At 40.6% G+C, this 18,449-nt stretch overlaps 2 protein-coding genes across 5 annotated transcripts in view; one reads left to right on the top strand and one right to left on the bottom strand.

Annotated features, from left to right (window-relative positions):
• col4a2 (collagen, type IV, alpha 2) overlaps positions 1-3,096 on the bottom strand; it is a 78,491-nt gene extending 75,395 nt beyond the window's left edge. Inside the window, exons 1-4 of one of the 4 annotated variants that reach the window (XM_034694471.1) lie at positions 2,783-3,096; positions 2,626-2,684; positions 2,250-2,368; positions 2,111-2,162 (exon numbers count right to left, since the gene is read on the bottom strand). In XM_034694471.1, coding sequence (XP_034550362.1) covers positions 2,111-2,162; positions 2,250-2,299 — 102 coding nt within the window. In that variant the 5' untranslated portion in view covers positions 2,300-2,368; positions 2,626-2,684; positions 2,783-3,096. Of the gene's footprint in view, positions 1-2,110; positions 2,163-2,249; positions 2,369-2,619; positions 2,685-2,782 lie in introns of all 4 variants that reach the window. The other 3 variants (XM_034694470.1, XM_034694472.1, XM_034694469.1) reach the window with 3 other exon arrangements.
• The window catches only part of col4a1 (collagen, type IV, alpha 1), a 51,487-nt gene continuing 35,287 nt past the window's right edge, over positions 2,250-18,449 (top strand). Inside the window, exon 1 of the mRNA XM_034694473.1 lies at positions 2,250-3,145. Within this exon, the coding sequence (XP_034550364.1) occupies positions 3,074-3,145 (72 nt within the window). The 5' untranslated portion in view covers positions 2,250-3,073. The remainder of the gene's footprint in view (positions 3,146-18,449) is intronic.

Below are 18,449 nucleotides of genomic sequence, written 5' to 3'. Positions count from 1 at the left end.
GTTGGATGGAAATCTATTTTTGACAGAGATCTATCCAAGTATTTAAAACAAGAGATGAATACGGGTGAGAATAATGCTGAAGGACTCCATGACAGGAAATGAAGCTGCTGGAGTAATCTTTGACCTTTCTTTGAAGAATTATTACTAGTTTAGTGTCTCAGGTTGGACTGAGGGGCAAACATAGACCATATAAATAATTGGACGTAGTATCCGTGACATCACCCATTTGTTTCTAAAGCGCAATTTTGAAGCCAATTGTTGGCCGGAGTCATATTGGAAATGCTGAACTCAACTTAACTGCTGTCAAGTTAGTGTAGGTAAAGAGGCGGAGTTTGAGCCTCCTAGCCAACAGCTACAGTGTTCCCGCCTGTCAGTCAAGTCAGTCATGTCCTTATATGGGCAAAACTCGTAATCTTAATATCTTCTGAACTGTCGCGTTAGAAAAAAAATAATCCACCGTAGTGTGTGCCGATAGAGGAATTAGCTACTTAGATGTAAACAGTTTTTTGAACCAGGCTGTAAACGTGTTTATTTATGCTGCAAAGATCATCTTTTTATAATTGGTGTGTATCTGGTTTCTGCAGCCAGCCTCAAGCAGACACTCGATGTATCGCAGTTTATAACACTTCCGCATGGGCTTCATATTTTGATACTAGAGGTTGTTGCCGCTTGGGAGCAAAACATCACAGCCCTGCTTTAGTTACCACACGGCATTAAGCCTAAAATAGTCTGTGATACAAAAACATGATAACGAAGGCATAAGATATGGGACATATTCAACAAAATGTGTCTTCCTGGACAGTTCCCTGACTAACTGCAGTAGAGGGATGCCAACACAAGGGTCATTCATTTCTCTTAATTAAATCCCATTACAAAAAATTGCAGTCTCTTAATTATCTTTCCAGTTTTCATCACAGTGAATTGACAGTCTAAACTTAAGTTTATGCTATGGTGCAGATTGTAGCATTTTGTCTTGTGTCATGCATATTCTAATAGCATGACTGACACACAAAAATAAAGAATGTGGGACATTCCTTTTTCATTGAGGATCATTTTAAGTTTAAGTGTAACATGTAAGCACACCATGACAAATCTGTGGTCATACAGATTAACTTGTCATGTCTGCAGAGGTTGTTCAATGTTTTTTCTCAGAAGCACTATGGGTTGATATTCATTACTTGCTCCATACCAATATTCTACTTAAACCCTTTCTACAAAAGGACATTATCTATGGCTTTGTCTCAGAGAACAAAGAGTATGATTTCTTTATTAATATTATCCTCATCTTAGCAAAAAATTACATACATCAATGCAAATACATGAAGGTAAATCCTAGGTTATACATGTTTTACAGTGAGCTTCTCTCCTTCACTAAAGCCCATAAAATAATGAAAAGCGCACATGCTATGACATTGTTCAACCTGATTAACAAATATGATCTGCAAAGAAAGCCCTGGAATTATGTTTTTTGTTCTTTTTTTCTCTTCTCCCTTCTTTCCTGTTTTATGATTGTATGTCATTTTCAGAATACACTTTATATGGTTGCTGGAGTTACTTTTTCTAAGAGATATATTTGTTTAAATGCACTATTTGCACCTGTTTATTACAAAAGCCGTTGTGAAGAATGTTTGCCAGAATGTTTTTTAAATTGATTTTGTTAATAAAAATTAATAAAAATAAAAAAATAAAAAAATGTCTGCAGAGGTTGTGACCTCAACCCCAAATCTCTGCCGGGTCAAGGGTCAAGGGTCAAGCTAACAACAACCCTGATTAAAACCCTACTGCTTTATATTTTATTTTATGTACCCCCCCAAAAATAAGCATGTCCTCACTTCAACCAGAAACTTCCACCATGAGTCATTTCACAATAACACTGTTTTGAGCTTAGCTGCTATTTACCAGCATGCCGAGCCAGAGAACCTCCTCCTCAAGTGGAGGAACACCCCAAAGCAGACACTCCCACGCTCTGCATGTGCCTGCCGAGCAGTTGTGTGAGTGAGCTTCAGCCCAAGCCTTATGGAAACACTTTCAGATTCATTTTTCTACGCTGAGTGACAACAGACTTAAGTTTGCTTGCAAAAGTCAACAACACATTAGAGAGAAAACTTACCGCTTGCACTCCAGAGGCGAGGATGGCAATGGAGAGGCAGAGAAGCAGCAGCCTGCAGCAAGTGAAAAATTACAGTTTTAAAATCACTAAGCAATGCATAAGCACTGTAGTCATGTTGAACACTGAAATACCTGCTCACCTCAGATTCTTCAGTCCTCTGCTGTGTTGTTCTTGCATGGTCCGACTCATGCGTAGCTCAAACTTCAGTTCCACTCCTCTTGCTTGCTGTTAGCGACACTTAGAGCATGACTGTCCGACCTTAGGAGCACCAAGACCCTCGACATTAATTATCACATTTTACCTTTGTGTAAACATATTTCACTCGCTTGTAAAGTGTTATAATGATGCACAGCTTCATTGTATAGTAATTTTCTAACGTTACAATGTTAACTCAGACGGCGTGTGCTCAGCAGATTCGCTCTATTGCAGCAGTAACAATGACAAATTGAAGGAAACAGTTTAATTAACTGTTTTCTTGTTAGTGTCACTATGTAGTTTACATTACCTACCTTTACCTTGCGTGCGTCGGGAAGATGAAGGAAAAAGTTGTCACGAGGAAAGAGATGAGCGCGACCTGAAAATGTTTTAAAAAAAAGGCACCTGTGACACCAAAAAACTCCTCAAATATTCTCACAAAAACAGCAAAGTGAGTCGAGTAGTCCCTCTCCTTACTGCGTAAAGTCAAAGTGTTTGTAACATCAGGGTCGAGTCCGTTAGAATGGGCGAGGGTGGTCGTTTTGGGGAGGGGGGTGTGGTGCAGAAGAAACAAGACCAACTTGCATTCATCAGAACCTCATACCGTCTCGGACAAAGATGCAGCCTAACGTGCTGCCCGAGCTCCGCAGATAAACCGTGAAGTACCGCAGCGACTGAAGACAAGAAGCGGCCAACAGGTGGTTGTTAGCGGGCACTCTGAACTGCTGCTGCTGCTGCGAGTAAAAGTTTCCTCAGCGCACCGCCAAGATGCTGCTACCGTGCGGCACCCTGTTACTGCTGGTGGCTCTCCAATGCTGTGTAGACCTGACAAAGGCTGAGGTAAGAGAACCATTTTTTTGTTTGTTTTAACGTTACATTTATAGTTATGCAGTTGGTAGTCTTTTAGATTAAGTTCATGTGCGAGAAGATGGAAGAAAGTTGGACATTGTATGTGAATATTTTTAAGACTTACAGCTATTTTGGAAAAGAGAACTGTCTGTTTCATCAAATCATTCCTCAATATATATGCCTTATTGACTCACAGACACACTTAAGGTTTCAATGTCACTAAAAAGTGCGTTCACTGTACCAGATTTATGTATTTTTTTTATTATTTGTAGTCTCTGTTGTGTGTTTTTGTGTCATACACTTCTTCACTGCTTCGTTGTTCTCTCTTGCAGCAGTTCTGAATAAATAAGTTGAGTCTATTCCCAGTCCTGCCTCCTCCACTTCTGCAAGGGAGAGAGAGAGGAGAGAGAGAGAGGGTGGGGCAGAGTGCCTACAGTAGCTGAAGTGTGTGTGTGACTGTGTGACTGTGTGACAGTGTGACTGTGTGTGTGTGTGTGTGTGTGTGTGTGTGTGTGTGTGTGTGTGTGTGTGTGTTAGCAGTATGGAGAGATAATCATTGGTATGTTTAGATAATCAAATACATTTCTGTTGTATGTGTCTCTTTAAGATGATACATCCTTAAGGTATAAAGAGTCAAGAAGACAGAACTTATGGTCCCATGATCTTCTTCCACAGATATCAAGATGAGATATTAATAACTTATTTCATAACTGTTCCTTCTCAGTCATCAGATTATCTTGTTTTGCCTTTTAGCCTGTGTTTCCATTTGTGATTAGACTTTTCTATGAAGAGCTTTCATTTTCTAGAATGTAATATCACAATTTGGAACTCATTAGAATAACTTTATTGTGAGGTAAGTCAAGATATGGAATCACTGGGGTTCTAGAAGCTGACATACTTCCAATGGTAAAGTAGGAAAATGTTCTGAGTGAGCATGTTTGTGCCAGGTAGACTTGGTGCTTCCCTCAAATTTGAAAACTTTTACAGATCCAGCACCCTAAGACTAAAGTTATTGATGTATGAATAGTTATATGGTAAACAGCAGTGGAGGAAAAAAGCTCTTTAAGTCTCTTCTGAAAACTCCTGGTCCATCCTCATCATCCTGTTCATTGAAATGTACTCGAAAAGTGTTCGTGTTCTGCTGAAGGTCTCATCACATTTGGCGTATTATTTTGAAACGTGGGTAGAGTGTCTGGAACATCTCTTACTAGATAAAAAGAGAAATCCAGGTGAGGGGGAGGAAACATTAGCGCTCTGTATGAAGTGTATCAAGAGAACAAGCTGTTGTTGCACAATGAGAGCAATGTGTTGATCTTTCCGAGAAAATGAACGTGTCCCAAAGGAGCCTGGAGTTATCACAGGGAGGGTTTGTTCATCTCCTGGCGGGTTGTGGGGGTATACTTCCAGCTGTGATCGACTGTAGCTGTGAGCTGTCGTCATAACCAGGGAAAAAACTTGTTTGGGGGACTTTTTTAGTTTGAGCTCAAGAATATCAAGGGTGTTTGCATTAGTTTCATATCTTCAAAATGATCAGCCAGCACAGCAAAGCCACCTTCAAATTTTTAGACATCCATCTATTTTGTGGTTGCACTGGTAGAACATTTAACAAGAGGGTTTGGTGTCTATTTGTCCCCAGATGTGCTAAACCACAGTTTTTATTTATTCAGATGGAGCTTTGATTCATAGAGCTGCGTGGGAGAGAAGTGTATGATGTCAAGACAACATATCAGGTTAAACAAAGAAGCAAAAGCAACTTTTATCTGCTTCCTAGACATCTGGAAAGTGGGGTGAGATGGGTGAGGAGGTGTGTATCTGGCTGAACATCTTGTCACTGATCGAATGACACCAGTACAATCAGAGTGATCCAACATTCAGGATGTATTGTTTGGACTTTAAGACTGTCACATCCTTCCATGGGAGGTCCACAAAAGGAAGTTTTTTGATCCTGTTTGCAGCTGTAATCCATCCAAAGCTGCGCTGGGAACAGACAGAGGCTTTCCTCAGAACAATGACCCAGATACCAAGCAGTCATTAGTTATTTTTAACTTTTGCTTATGTAACCTGTACTTTCTTAAATATGAATCTCATGAAAAGAAAAGAGTGTTTGGCTGATGTCAACAGGTCATTTCAGCGTATTAATCTCCTCTTTGCCTCCTCCTACTCCTGGATGTGACATTGACCGAGTATCAGAGCCTCCTGTTTGGGCTTCTACACAATCAGTGAGGCCAAGCGGAGGCCAGGAGTGAATATACAGAATAAACAATTCACTCTTAACCTCATACACACGTGCAAATGGGATAACATAGAGGTCAGACTGACTTGATAAAAAGAATGAAGAGATAATGTAAGACTGCTTTGCTTTCATCTTTCACACCCTGTGTAAGGACCTTTGCTCCAATCCTGCATGAATATCAGCACAGTTTGTATATTATAAACAGAATCAAGTTTCTCTCCCTTGGCAGTCATTTTATTTGGTCAGAATGACTCATTTGTAATTCCTAGAGGAAAGGAGGAAGGGGGAGGAGGAGGGAGGACAGATTAGCAGATTCCTGGAGTGAGAGTTGGTGTGTGGGATGTTGGAGGGATTTGGAAAAGGCGTTAGGTGGTGGGAAAGATGTGCTTCTCTCTGCTGCCAGGCCCCTGCCTCTGACTTGGCCATGATGATGTCCCAGGACAGGGTGAACCCCAGGGAGGATAAACAGATATGTAGGAGGCTGCTCTGAGAGTTGTTAATCCCCATACAGCCTGAGGAATGTGTGTAAGTTGTCTGCTGAAAGCCTAGGATCATTATCAACACTTGATCTCCTGGTCACGGTGCCCAAAGTGCAGACAAGGCAGCTTGTAGTTTGGTCTAGGTCTGATTCCAGGTCTGATCTTCTTTCCCATCACCCCCCACAGAGACGACAGCTGACCCTGTTACCGTTACCGGCCACCAACCAAGCAATGAACCCTGGGAAGGCACAACCTGCCTGACCCTCCTGTCCCCTAGCATCGTAAAAATGCCTACATTTGGAAGAATTGTGATTGTGTTTGGGTACCCGTATTTTGACAGGCGTTGCTGAGGTGGCAGAAGTGACACTTCTCTGACCTTGATACTTAAGAAGTGTGGCAGGTATGCTCCACTTTCCACCCCTGTGTGTGTGTGTATCTCTGTGTGTGTTCCCTGTCGTTGCCAAGTGAGGGGAGGATTAAACAGTGGTTAAGCATGGTAAAGCCTTTTTCAGCTCCCTGTGGTCCAAGCATCAGCCAGAGGGCATTTCATATACATTTGTCACGGCTGCATTTTCACACATAAACCCCCTCTTTAGTCCTGGACAGATTTCAGCACAATGTTATCTTTTTAATAAGGACTCCAATGCCTACATTTGAGTATTGGCTGATACAGAGCACATCTCAAATACTAGCTTAAAAAAAGTATTAAATATTATTTCAAAGCTTCAGGCTACTCTTCTAACCTTATATGACATACTGTATGATTGCTATAATGACCATATGGCTATTTTACAGCTTCCAGCTAACATTAGCAGAATCCCGCTCCCTTTCCTGACATTCTTTTTTAGGCAAAGCCTTATTTTAACATGGAACTTCTTTATTTTGTGTTTCCACTGGTTTTTAGAAGTAGTCGTAAGTCCAAGTTATAACAGGAAGTGACCTGGCACCTCTCCAGCTACCAGCCCAATGTCCAAACTTGGTCCGTACTGGGACTTCAACTGGTGACCCTCCGGTTCCCAAGCCAAGTCCCTACAGACAGAGCTTCTGCCGCCCCCATTAGACTCTGCACAAGCATTATTTATGTAAGGGATAGTGAGCAGATGGTTATGCATATTAGAATCCTTAAAAGGTTATGCTAAGCTGAAGGCTCTTGCTCACACAGAGGGAGGTAAATATCATAACTTGTAACACAGTTGCTATTATCACTCCTGTTAATGATTTCATGATTAGTTGCAGAAATTTGGAGATACACTCACCAGCTCTGCAGCTGCTTTGCAGGACAGGATCTTGCTCCACTTTTCTCAATCAGAGATGGTTGGGGCCCAGTAGCTCCTCAGGCTGTTCTTACATCTGTGCCCACCATCATTGTTTCCTGACTCTCAAGACCAACCTGAAACAGACACAAACATTTTTGCAACAGTGTCAACAGGCAGGGGGGAAATAAGCCTGATTACTTTCCTTGGAGTGATTTGATATGACATGTGTCATGAGGTTGTCCCTCACATTGCTTTTACTGTTGAGAATGAATCAACTCTGTCATGGGGGTTTGACCAATCAGAATCAAGTATTTAACATAACCAGGCCACAGTCTGGTATAGATGTGATATCATTGCTGTCATTCACTAGCAAGGACCACGCCACACAAGGCTATGAGTTTGAACATTTATTAAGTTAGTTGTGCGTCGTGTGGCCCAGCAGAAGGAGGGTTGAAGAATCACAGACAAGCGGTTGATGTAGGCTGGCTACGTTTAAGTAGGCTTGTCAGGTGATTGAGGGTGAGGTTTAGGCGTGGTCCTGCTCCCGAATTTAAGTTTACACCTTAAGTTCATTTGTTGTATGGCCTGGCAACAGTACACTGCAGTATTTTTTACTTTTAGACAAATTGATTCCCCAGAAACAAGTTTAGCTAACATAGGTGGCAGAACCCAGTGTTGTCCAACATCCTATGCTAGCTAAAGACTGTCTAAAAAGCTCAGATTTTAACCTCAAAAATGCTTTGAATTGTGTTTTTAGTGTTTATAAGTAACTTAACTTAAAACAGATAAGTAATATAACGCTATTAAAAATAGCATTGGGAAACACTGACGTCTGACATCTTGCTAACTTCAGCTTACGGTACACTCCTTCCTACTAGCATATTGTCACTACTTTCTATCACCAAATGTGTTGCTCTTTTCTGCTCTAAAAGAGTAGTTTACAATGACAGCCATTATAATATTTAATAAAGCTGTTTTTGCTATTTTATGGTGAAGAAGAGATTTGTTATTTTGGAGGGTAATCAATTTATGGCATGGACTGGTTAACTTACAAGCCCCAAGCTATACTCGCTGCTACATTTAGGCAGTATACGAGGCATTTCATATAGCAATAGCAATAGCAATTTTATTTATAAAGCACATTTCATTACACGTAAGTTCAATTTGCTTTACATGTAGAATTACAAACATAAAGACATTTTTTCCAAATAGAATAAATAAAAACAGAAAAACAATAGATACACCAAACATACATCAGACACAGCAATCAAACAAACATCAATTGTTGTTGCACATGCATCCAGTCACAACATTCATCAAATCATTCATACGCTTGAGAAAATAAACATGTGTTCAGTCTTTTTTTAAAAGTGGAGACAGTTGTTATGGACCTGAGGTCAGCAGGCAGTTTGTTCTAAAAAGATGGACCACAGTAACTAAAGGCCCCTTCACCGGACCTAGATTTCACCCTGGGTACATTTAAAAGACCTCCACCTGCCGACCTAAGGATCCTGGATATAACAATATTGGTATCAGAGAACCTTTTTTCAATTCCCCACACTCATATGTTCTGCATTAACCCCACATTAAATGCCTTGAGACCAACTTGTGTTATCCCAGGATCAGTTTTTCCTGGAGGTGTATTGTTTTGGTGAAAAGGGCAGTCAAGCTGTTTCACTGTGAAATTGGTGAGTCATAAATGTCATTTGTGGTTTGGATGGAGATGGTGTAATGGATACATCTTCCTGACAGGGAGGTGGGAGTTTGAGAGTGATGGGGGGATGTAGGGGCAGTCTGCTACAAGACAGTGAGACAGAGGTGAGGAGGTTATGAGCCCCCAGAAGTAGAGGAATGTGGGTCGGAGCCACCGATGATACTCCGTAGCAAATCTTGAAGTCTCACATGCTGGCCCTTGACCTACACTTCCACCCGCTACTGCCAAACTGTCCAACTGATGGAGTCTAATAAACACAGTAATGATGGTTTTATTAGATTTATGTCTTCATGTTTTTTGGATTGGACCAAATGAAAAAAGAGTGTGGATTAGGCTTTTCTTCCTCAAGCTGTTTTCTCAGTCACTGTTTGGCCTCTGTCTTAGTTTCCTACTTTACATACAAAGGACAAGTTCAGGACTAATATATGTTTTCAGGAAAGTTTTCTGTTAAATGGAAATGTCTGACAACTTCCAGAAAACATTCAGCTCTGTGGTTGCTCTGTGTTTGTGTGACAGTACAATTCTAGGTCAAGATGAGTCTCAGCGGTTAAAGTAAATCAAAAAATTGGCTTGGTTTGTCCAGGTTAAGACATATTTGAAGCATTGCAGTAGAAGAGACTCTGCTGATACCATGAATTATCTCTAGTACTCTGAAGGTAGCTTGGTTATTTTAGCTTTTCCCCTCTGTCTCATATTTCTTGTTTAATTGATGCACCTTGCTCTGCACAAAAAAAATGACTCGTGGAATCAGATAGCAAAAGACCAATTTGTTCTTACAAAAATCTATTGAGATGGAAAATCAAATTAATAGCTGATCTTTAACTCCACACCATAGAACTAAGTGTTCCTAGACTGGCTTTACACCAGCAGGTCGGTCAGGCTGTTTGTGGTTTTGGAGAACGATAAAAGATCACTGCAGCAGGTTGGGTTTCAGCATTGCCAAGAAATAAATCTTTTACTTTGTCCTGACCCAGCCTTAGGATTTAAATTTATTTTTCTCCTTGTACAGCATGAACTCACTTCCACTTATTTTGCTCTTTGACCCAGCTTAGTATCATCTAAGCCAAAGACACACTGAAGGCAGTTTGAAGCCAAAACATGTCACCAAGGTCAAGAGAACATTGAGGGAAAAGTAAGACTATGGTCTCAACCCTTGACACCATTGAGCAGGTGCAGGATCACCCTCTCCTCACAGCCATACTTTCTCCCCTCTTGTGAGACACAAAGAAGGACTTCTCCACAGACGCAGGTCCTGGTGCTGAATCATCACTTGTGATTAAACCATGAGAGATGAAATGTTTCTGAAGCTGATAATGTCAATTTAATGTGCTGATAACTGGATGTCATGGTCAAAAAATCACCAGAAAAGTAACTGTGATTCATCTGGTTGCTAGTGTACCACTGACAACTCAAATCCCAATTTTCATTTGAGTACCTTCCAAACTTGTCAAACTTTGTGTTTTAAAAATCCAGACATCATCGACTGGCATTGAACTCTTGGCTAGATTCTTTCCTGATCCTAATCAGACAATGTTCCTAATTTGTCACATTCCCTGGATAGTTAAGTTCCCTTTTGGTTATCCTCATGTTCCATGACTTGTGTTTCCTGTCTTGACTTGATACCGTTTCCCATTCAAACACTCACTCAATGGTTTTGGTTCCTTTGTTGGTCCAGCTTGATATTATTATTAAGAAAATACAAACTCCATGACCCAAAGTCCATGCTCACATATTCTATTTCCAATGACAAGCTTGTACAGATACAAGCTAACTGATTCCCAAAACACTTTTAGAGCAGGTGAAAGTTAGGAATGATTCCCAGGGGCGGGACTAATTAGTGGATTTATGTGATGGAGTAAGTGAATGCAGATTGAGCTAGGCTGAATATTGGTATTGGGATGTTAACAGTGCTGAAGAAATAGAGCAACATACAGTCAGACCACATGATATTATGGATGACACACAGGCACATGCTTCATATTTGTCCCATTAAATGTTAACTGATTAATGCCTCTGCCAGAATGTGGAATATGTGGCGCGTGTGCTCTTCAACAAGTCTGAACATCAGATTAATGGGAGACATTTCTCATTTCTGTATCAGCTGAACATGGCAGGGACGTCTGAAATGGTCTAATCTGGTTTCTCACAGTCTGTGCCTTATACCTCCCACTGTAGACCTCACTTTTTTACTATCTTCTCATCTTAACTGAGCTAGAGTTACTCTTTATTTTTACCAGACATGGTAATACTGGACTGTTATTGCTTGAATTTACAGAGGCGGGCTGATAGAAATAGCAGATCATGAGGCAGATCCGACTGTAATTTAGAGTGCTTGTGTATCCATACTGAAACTTTGAACCTCTTTCCTGGAGGAACAGATGCTGGATCCATCTCCTCCTCCGCTGCTCCTTCATGTTGTTGCTAACGGCTGTACTCTGACAATAGGAATTGTTCATTCATGTGGCTGCTATTCTGCGAGTGTATCTCACAAAAAAAGGTTTAATCTGATAACTTTGAGAAGGAAACAAGCGAGGCCCGGTCACATGACTTTGTTCCCATACGGAGTAGAGCAGATATGCTAATCTTTCAATGCATAGCTGAGTCTGGGGGTAGATTAAGACATTTTTAGCTGATATCTGTTGTCAGTTTTCGGCATCTCTAAGGCCGGAGGGCGGCGACATCCTGCAGTCTACATATGTTCAAATAGCAGTGACGTTATGGCAAAGTCGGAGATAAGTCCAAGCATGGAAGCAGGAGAACAATAGAGACAAGCTCTGTCTATTAGTTAGCTATCAGCTGAAGTTTATGGTGAGGAGCTCTAATAGTTCGGTGCACACTTGCATAAAGGCTTTTTTTCTGGTTAGAGTTTCCTCTCTTTCTCTTTTTAGCTTCCTCAGTTATGTATCATAAAACACCATCTGTGTTTCTGATGTCAGTGTTAATTTTACAAGGTGCTAATTTCCTCTTTGGGGATCAACAACATCAGCATGTGTGCAGCACGCTCAAATTGAAAAGCCTTTGTTAAAAAGGATGTAAAATACAGCTTACAGGCACCCACTCTTCCTGCATAAGAATACCCCCTGATGGATGTATTGTGTTAACCTGTATAACAGTGATGGCATTGCATCTTTGTATGGATTACCAACTTAACTTCCAGATGTTTCCATGTAACACGTGAAGTTTTTGAGAGAAACTATAATGCTTTTTTTCCCCCTCCTAATTCAGTTTCTGGTGGTCTAATGTAGGTCAGTGGATCTGATAGGTTTATATGTTTCCCAGAGGATATACCCTGACATGCTCTCTCTCTGACCCTCCCTCTTGTACCACCGGCAGGTCAAAGGTCAAAGTTATCACACACTGTGATATATCTCAACATCTCCTTGATGAATTAAGCAAAGTATTTTATAGATAGTCATGCTCCCCAGATGATGAATCACTTGTGATGCACAAATTAACATATTTGGAGACGTCTTCTGAAATTGAAGACCCCTCTTAGGAAAAAAGAGAAGAGCTATTATCCCCTGACTTTTCATCTGGCCACTTCTTCAGGTCAATATTTAATTATCTTATGTGCTGCTAAAAGCTAATGACAGTAATATCAGTGTGGCTGTACTTGGCGTTTAGAGCTAATTGTCAAATTTGAGAATGCTAGCAAGGAGGTGAAAAACTTGATACTTCAATACTTTTAACATCACTTGATTAAAACAATACACTATGTTATAATTTATATGCGTCAACATCATAAGGTACTGAATCTTATTAAAAAAACAGCCACATGTTAAACCTAAAGCTGCCACGAGCAAAACAAGAGAGCAGTGATGGTCAAGTTACGTAAAGTAAAAGCTGCTAATGAAACAAAGTGATGGAACAGAAAATACAATGTTATTTGTCATTACGTCAAATGCTGGTCTCTGCTCAACTACCAAAACAAGAATTGACATTGTTCGATTTTCACTTGTATCATATTGAGGTTTAAAATACAAGTATTGTGACAACATCACATGCATGCACAGAAAATATAATATTTTTTAACATTTTAGCATTATTACTTTGAGCTTCATACAGCTTCGCAGAGTAGCTAGCATAGGGCTAGGTTCCTGCCTAGAAGACCAAACTATCTTTAAGCCCAGTACATACAGCAGCTACCATTACAAGGTTCATATTTTGCAAGCAGTACTGTCACGTAGGTTGTCAAAACAATTGTCCATGATGTTGACCTTCTTGCTTACACACTTTTTTAAGACTGTGAGTGCAAAAATAGTTTAAAGTATTTCTTTTGGAGATATAAAAAGCTATAGATGCAAAGAACAACAGGATGTAAAAGGACATCCTGTTTTTGTGCATACCACAGTTGGCATGTGTGTATGCCAACATTCGTATGCATGTTAGACACTGTCATACTAACTAGTATGAAAGTACGGGTGTTGGATGCATTCTAAGTTCTGTTTAAGTAATGGATGGATATGACTTTTACACCTACTGTTTATTTGGGGTTATAAAAAGTGACCATAATTAAAACTAGAGGAGAAAATAATTCTGAGAATGAGCTGGGTTAGATGCATTAAGTTGGTACAAATGTCACAGAGGTCACTTCTTGTCCTCACGTGCTGATGCTATTCCCAGATACCAGAGCACTCATGAGGGAGACGCAAGGCCAACCCAACCCCTTCTTGTCTTTGTGAGCTTAAAAGGCAAGGAAGAGGCCTTCCTCCTCACAGAAAGAATGGCTTCCTAAACCCCACATCCTGTGGCACAGAAATGCACATTCACTGAGGAGCCCCAGGCTGAGCTGAAGAACTCCGAGCCCTGCAGCCGCTCGCATGAACCAAACTGGCCCTTTTTCAGAGAAAACAAACGTCTTAAGAAAGTCATTGTTGTAACTCCCCCCTCGGCCCCCCTTTATCTTTTCTGTTTTTCTCCCTGTCTGAATATTTTCTAACTCTCACGGCTTAAAAATGTATAATTTTGATTAAAGAATCAACGCAAGCCCTGTTTTATTGTCCGGTTTTATTTCTAGTACAACCACATTCAAACTAGAAATCTATATGGAAAGAGTGTTTGATTCTGCTCCTGTGGCAGTGGGATTGTAAAGGAATGTTTTTGTTTGTATTGTTCTTTTTTTTTTTTTTTACTCATTGGACAACCACCACCCAAACAATCGATGTGTGGGCACAACAGAACCCTTCACACAAACCAAAGACCCATCTCTCACACAGATTCAAACACAACTCTAACATGTCAAACTGCCACATTTCTAACACAGCATCCCCTGCACTGAAGCACCAAAACGTCTCTGTCCCCAACAAAAAGCCAGCCAGGGGGTAAGACTGCAATCAGCAGTTCTTAGTGGAGCTTTTGAGTGTGTGTTTGTGTGGTAGCTAGAGCCGGAAAGTCCCCACTTAGACCAAAAGATAAGTAGGAGTCCTGCGTAATTTGTTAACAAGGTAACATTTCATTCACATGGACATCCTTTCAGACACTGAGGACGAGCTGAGTTATCAAGATGACCCTTATATTGAAGGCTCTGTTTGAAAGACTAAATCCCCTCTAATGGTCTGACCGGAGGTTAAAGGTTAGCAGGATGAGCATGTGAGGGTCATGTGACTGATTACCAGGTCAGGGACCTTCATAATCAAAGGCAGGGATAGTGTGTAGGATGATAGAGGAGCATCAGTGTGTTGGGGGATTTAGCTAATGGCTCTTGGGTAAAAAGTGGCGGATTGTTTTATTGTCATTAAAAGTGAAGGAGCTGAGATGATTTACTATGAAAGTACATCATGATACTGATCAACTCACATTAAAGTTTGTCTCCAGTCTGACATTTACTTCTTTGTCTTCATATCCTTCTTCTGCTTGTGTTCGAGATTACTTTCTCTTCATCTCATCCTTTCACAATTTCCTAAGGTTCTGCTCCTCCTCCTTCCTTTTCTTCTAGGTCTACTTTCTTCTCCTCCTTTCTTCACCGTCTTCTCCTTTTTTCTCCCTCTCCAACTTATTCTTCTCCTTTTCAACTTATTCTTCTCCTCTTTCCTCCTTCTCCAACGTATTCTTCTCATTTTTCTCTTTCCTCTTCTACTCATTCTTTTATTTTTTTTCCTTCCACTTATTCTTATTTTCTCTCTTCTCCTTCTACTTTCACTTCTATCTCTCCTTCTCCTACTTCTTCTCTTTGGTCTTCTCCCTTTCTTTATCCTCTCCATCCTTTTTCTCCTTATTCTTCTGTCCTTCTCTTTCTTTTATTCTCTGCCTTCTTGTTGTTCCCCTTCTTCTCCTCTTCTTCAACATCTTCCTCCATCCTCATCATTCTTCTTCTTGTCTTTTTTCTTACTTATGTCATTTTTCATCTTTTTTCTTTTCTCTATCTTCTTCTTCCTCTCTTGTGTTCTTCTTCTTCCTCTCGACTAGTACATTAAGAGATCAGCAGTGAACAATTTTTTGGGGTAATATCAACTAGTGCACACACACACACACAAACTGCACGCACTCACGCACTCACACAAGTAGTGTGACAATCTTTTCTTTCCCTTTCAGCAAAGCCTGAGAATTTGTCTAAATCAATTTTCCCATTAGCAGAGCTAATACTGCACGTGAGAATTCCTCAGTGACTGTTGACATGTCTGCTGCTGTTTCTGCTGCAGAGGACTATACAGTGTTTTTGTTTCATATCGCATTTCTGCTGACATGTTACACTGTTTCTGCTCTCTCGGGGGGGGGGGGGGGGGGGGGGGGGTTAACAAGTATAGAACTTTGAGTAAAGTTATATACTTGTTGGGGAATCAGTGTTGGTGACCTGAATGATGTCTTTAACTGAGTGTGATGTTTCGTTTGGTAGACTTTTGAGACCCCACCTCTCAAAGCTTTTCCGCTCTCCTGGTCCTGAATTTGATGACAGGCAACATTAACCTGGTTGTGCTTGGTCATACATGCAGACTGGGGGTGTGCTTTATAAGCCTTGTTCATTAGGCCTGACTTCTGTGAGTGTGTTTGCACAGGGACATTCCCATATGTTTCATGTGGGGGAAACATTTTCTCAGTCATTTAAGTGTTTTACTGCAATTTAAGCTTTTCCCAAGGCATGAAGATATGACCTTAGAAAGCCATGGGATTCATTTATTATTCTTTCTATTTGTGTGCGAAATTTGTATGCATGTGCATGCTTTTGCACACACACTAACATGACTTGCACACTTGTGTGTGTGTGTGAACAGTCCTCTGCATCTGCTTTTGGTTACAGGAGCCTTGAATGATTTCTATGGTCTTGATGAAAACCTGCTGCCTGCAGCCAGAACAGGACATGTTTTACATCGGGTTAGTCTCAGTGAATATGCGCTGCAGGACTCCTTAAATAAAGGAAACAGAAAACATAGCTCTGTTTTATTGCAGAATGTATGTAGAATTTGTCTCATGGTATAGGACTCTTGGCTTGTCTCCAGTTTCCCTGAGTTTGACTGAAACCACCGTTTGTAATGACAAATGAGAGAGGTCTTCATCTGTTTCATCCATTTTGAGCAGTCAGATGGTCATTCTTGTAGGAAGAGTTTGACATTTTTGGAAATATTTGTGTTTGCCTTCTTGCCACGGGTTAGAAAAAGTACAGATCTTGTGTTTGCATGCTAGCACAGAGACTGGAAAGTCATTTTTATACATTAAGAAACAATGTGCTGATCATCCAACATAAGCAGCGCTAGGAGTAAGATTTTGACACGAATGGACAGACGAGCAGGGGCGTTTCCACATGAATGCTAAGAGGTGGCTTAGGCCCTCCTTGAAAGCTGATTGGCCACCCTGGGTGCCACTCCAAATTCTTAAACTATGATTGGTTATTTGGCCTCCCAAAAGCAGAACCTGTGTTGAAATCAGCTGTTTAAGTGGCAGCTAGCTAGTTTTCTTTTTGTTTACAACTGGTTCTACATATAGTAAGGAAATACTTTATATGTATTTTTCAAAATACGAGTGAGTAGGAGAAGAAGCAGTCAAGCAAAATCTGCTGCACTGTCTTTCTCAAACACATTTATTGTCGTGGTTTCAGTGCTTGCACTTTTTTAAGCACCTCGGTTGTGACTTTGGACAAACATCTACTTAAAAAAAAAATTATATTCAAATATGTTTTTCCTTTTTTCCTTTATTTGATAGGACAGCTGAAGAGAGACAGGAAATGTGGGGAGTAGAGAGTGGGGGAAGACATGCAGGAAATGGTCGACCGGCCGGAAATTGAGCCGGCGTCCCCTGCGACGAGGACTGTAGCCTCTGTATGTGGGGCGCTTAGACCGCTAGGCCACCAGCGCCCCAAACATCTACTTTTTAATCCTTAAAGAATTAAGCTTACAGCATTCATCTGTTGCCGCTCTGTTGTGTTACTTTTAGTTTAAAGTTCTTAATTAAAGTAGATTTAATTAGTGGAGACAGAAATTGTAAAAAAAATTATATTCTTTCATGCATGTTTGTGACTGACTTCATGCCAACCCTTCATGAATCTGTGGCGAAGTTGCACCACCCCTGTCAGAAAACTTCTGGACACACCCCTGCAGACAAGCTGTTTGGTTCAAGTGCACATTCTAAGCCAACCATCTTATTTCATATGACAGCCACAGAGAAATGAGTGAAATCTGTTTTGTCATTTAACCCTTAGCAAAAAAAAAAACATGTTTTTTTTCCCTCCAAAATGTCAAAATCTTTTCAAAGCTAAGTTTCGATGTGGACTTTAGTGGGGTGGGGTGTACATGTGCTTCCATGTAACTATTTCAGTCTTAGGATTTGATTTAGTGGGGTATTTCTTCACGAAATACCTTAAATTAATAAAATATTATATTTATTGAAAACAAGATAATTTGAAATATGTTCCCAAAATTGAACTCACACAAAGTTAATAAAAAAAATTATTTGGCTGAGCTTGATATCAGTCTTGTCATTGAAAAATGCTCTTTCACATCATACCATCCACGTCTGTACACGTGCAGCACAGCCTCACACAGACCCACATTCACGCTGTTTACAGAGCAACTTGCACCAGGATCCTTGTCTTCCAAGTATGGCAGTCTGACAGAAGAATTCCCCTCCTCCACATCTATTCTCTCATCCCAGCTTCTCAGTACCAGAGAAGGATAGGAATGTCTGAGCAGCACAGTTCAACTCTGAAAAAATGTATCTATCCTCCTCCACTCATCTTTTATTATTTTTACTTTCTCCACTCTTTCCTTGTGTATAGCTGAGCAGGGTTGTGGGAACTGCATAGTTGTGGTCAGTTGCACCTGTGATGTTACTGACCATGAAGAGAAACCACAAACAGTCACCCAAAACCACAAAAAAGCTGGAACAAGCCAACAGGGGAAAAGACACTATTTATGACTTCAGAATCAGTGAAGTATTAGCAGATCTTCTCCTGGCTGAAGTGTGTGTATTCTTGTGTGTATGGAACAATATAACAAGGTATTCTTCCCTGCATTGCATTGTGCTCCATAGCTGTCTCATGTAGTCCTGCGTAATTAGCGCTGCCGCCGAAAGACATCCATCTGACATTTATGGAGTAAAACTATCCTGATTGTCTCCATATGGAAACCATGATCTGTGGTTTGACGCCATGAGCATGTCTTAACGGGGTGACGCATACAGGTTA

This window comes from Notolabrus celidotus, chromosome 10, assembly GCF_009762535.1.
Source record: "Notolabrus celidotus isolate fNotCel1 chromosome 10, fNotCel1.pri, whole genome shotgun sequence".
In the NCBI taxonomy this organism is placed as follows: Eukaryota; Metazoa; Chordata; class Actinopteri; order Labriformes; family Labridae; genus Notolabrus; species Notolabrus celidotus.
Note: the sequence above shows the minus strand (reverse complement) of the source record. Positions and strands in the feature narration are given on the sequence as shown.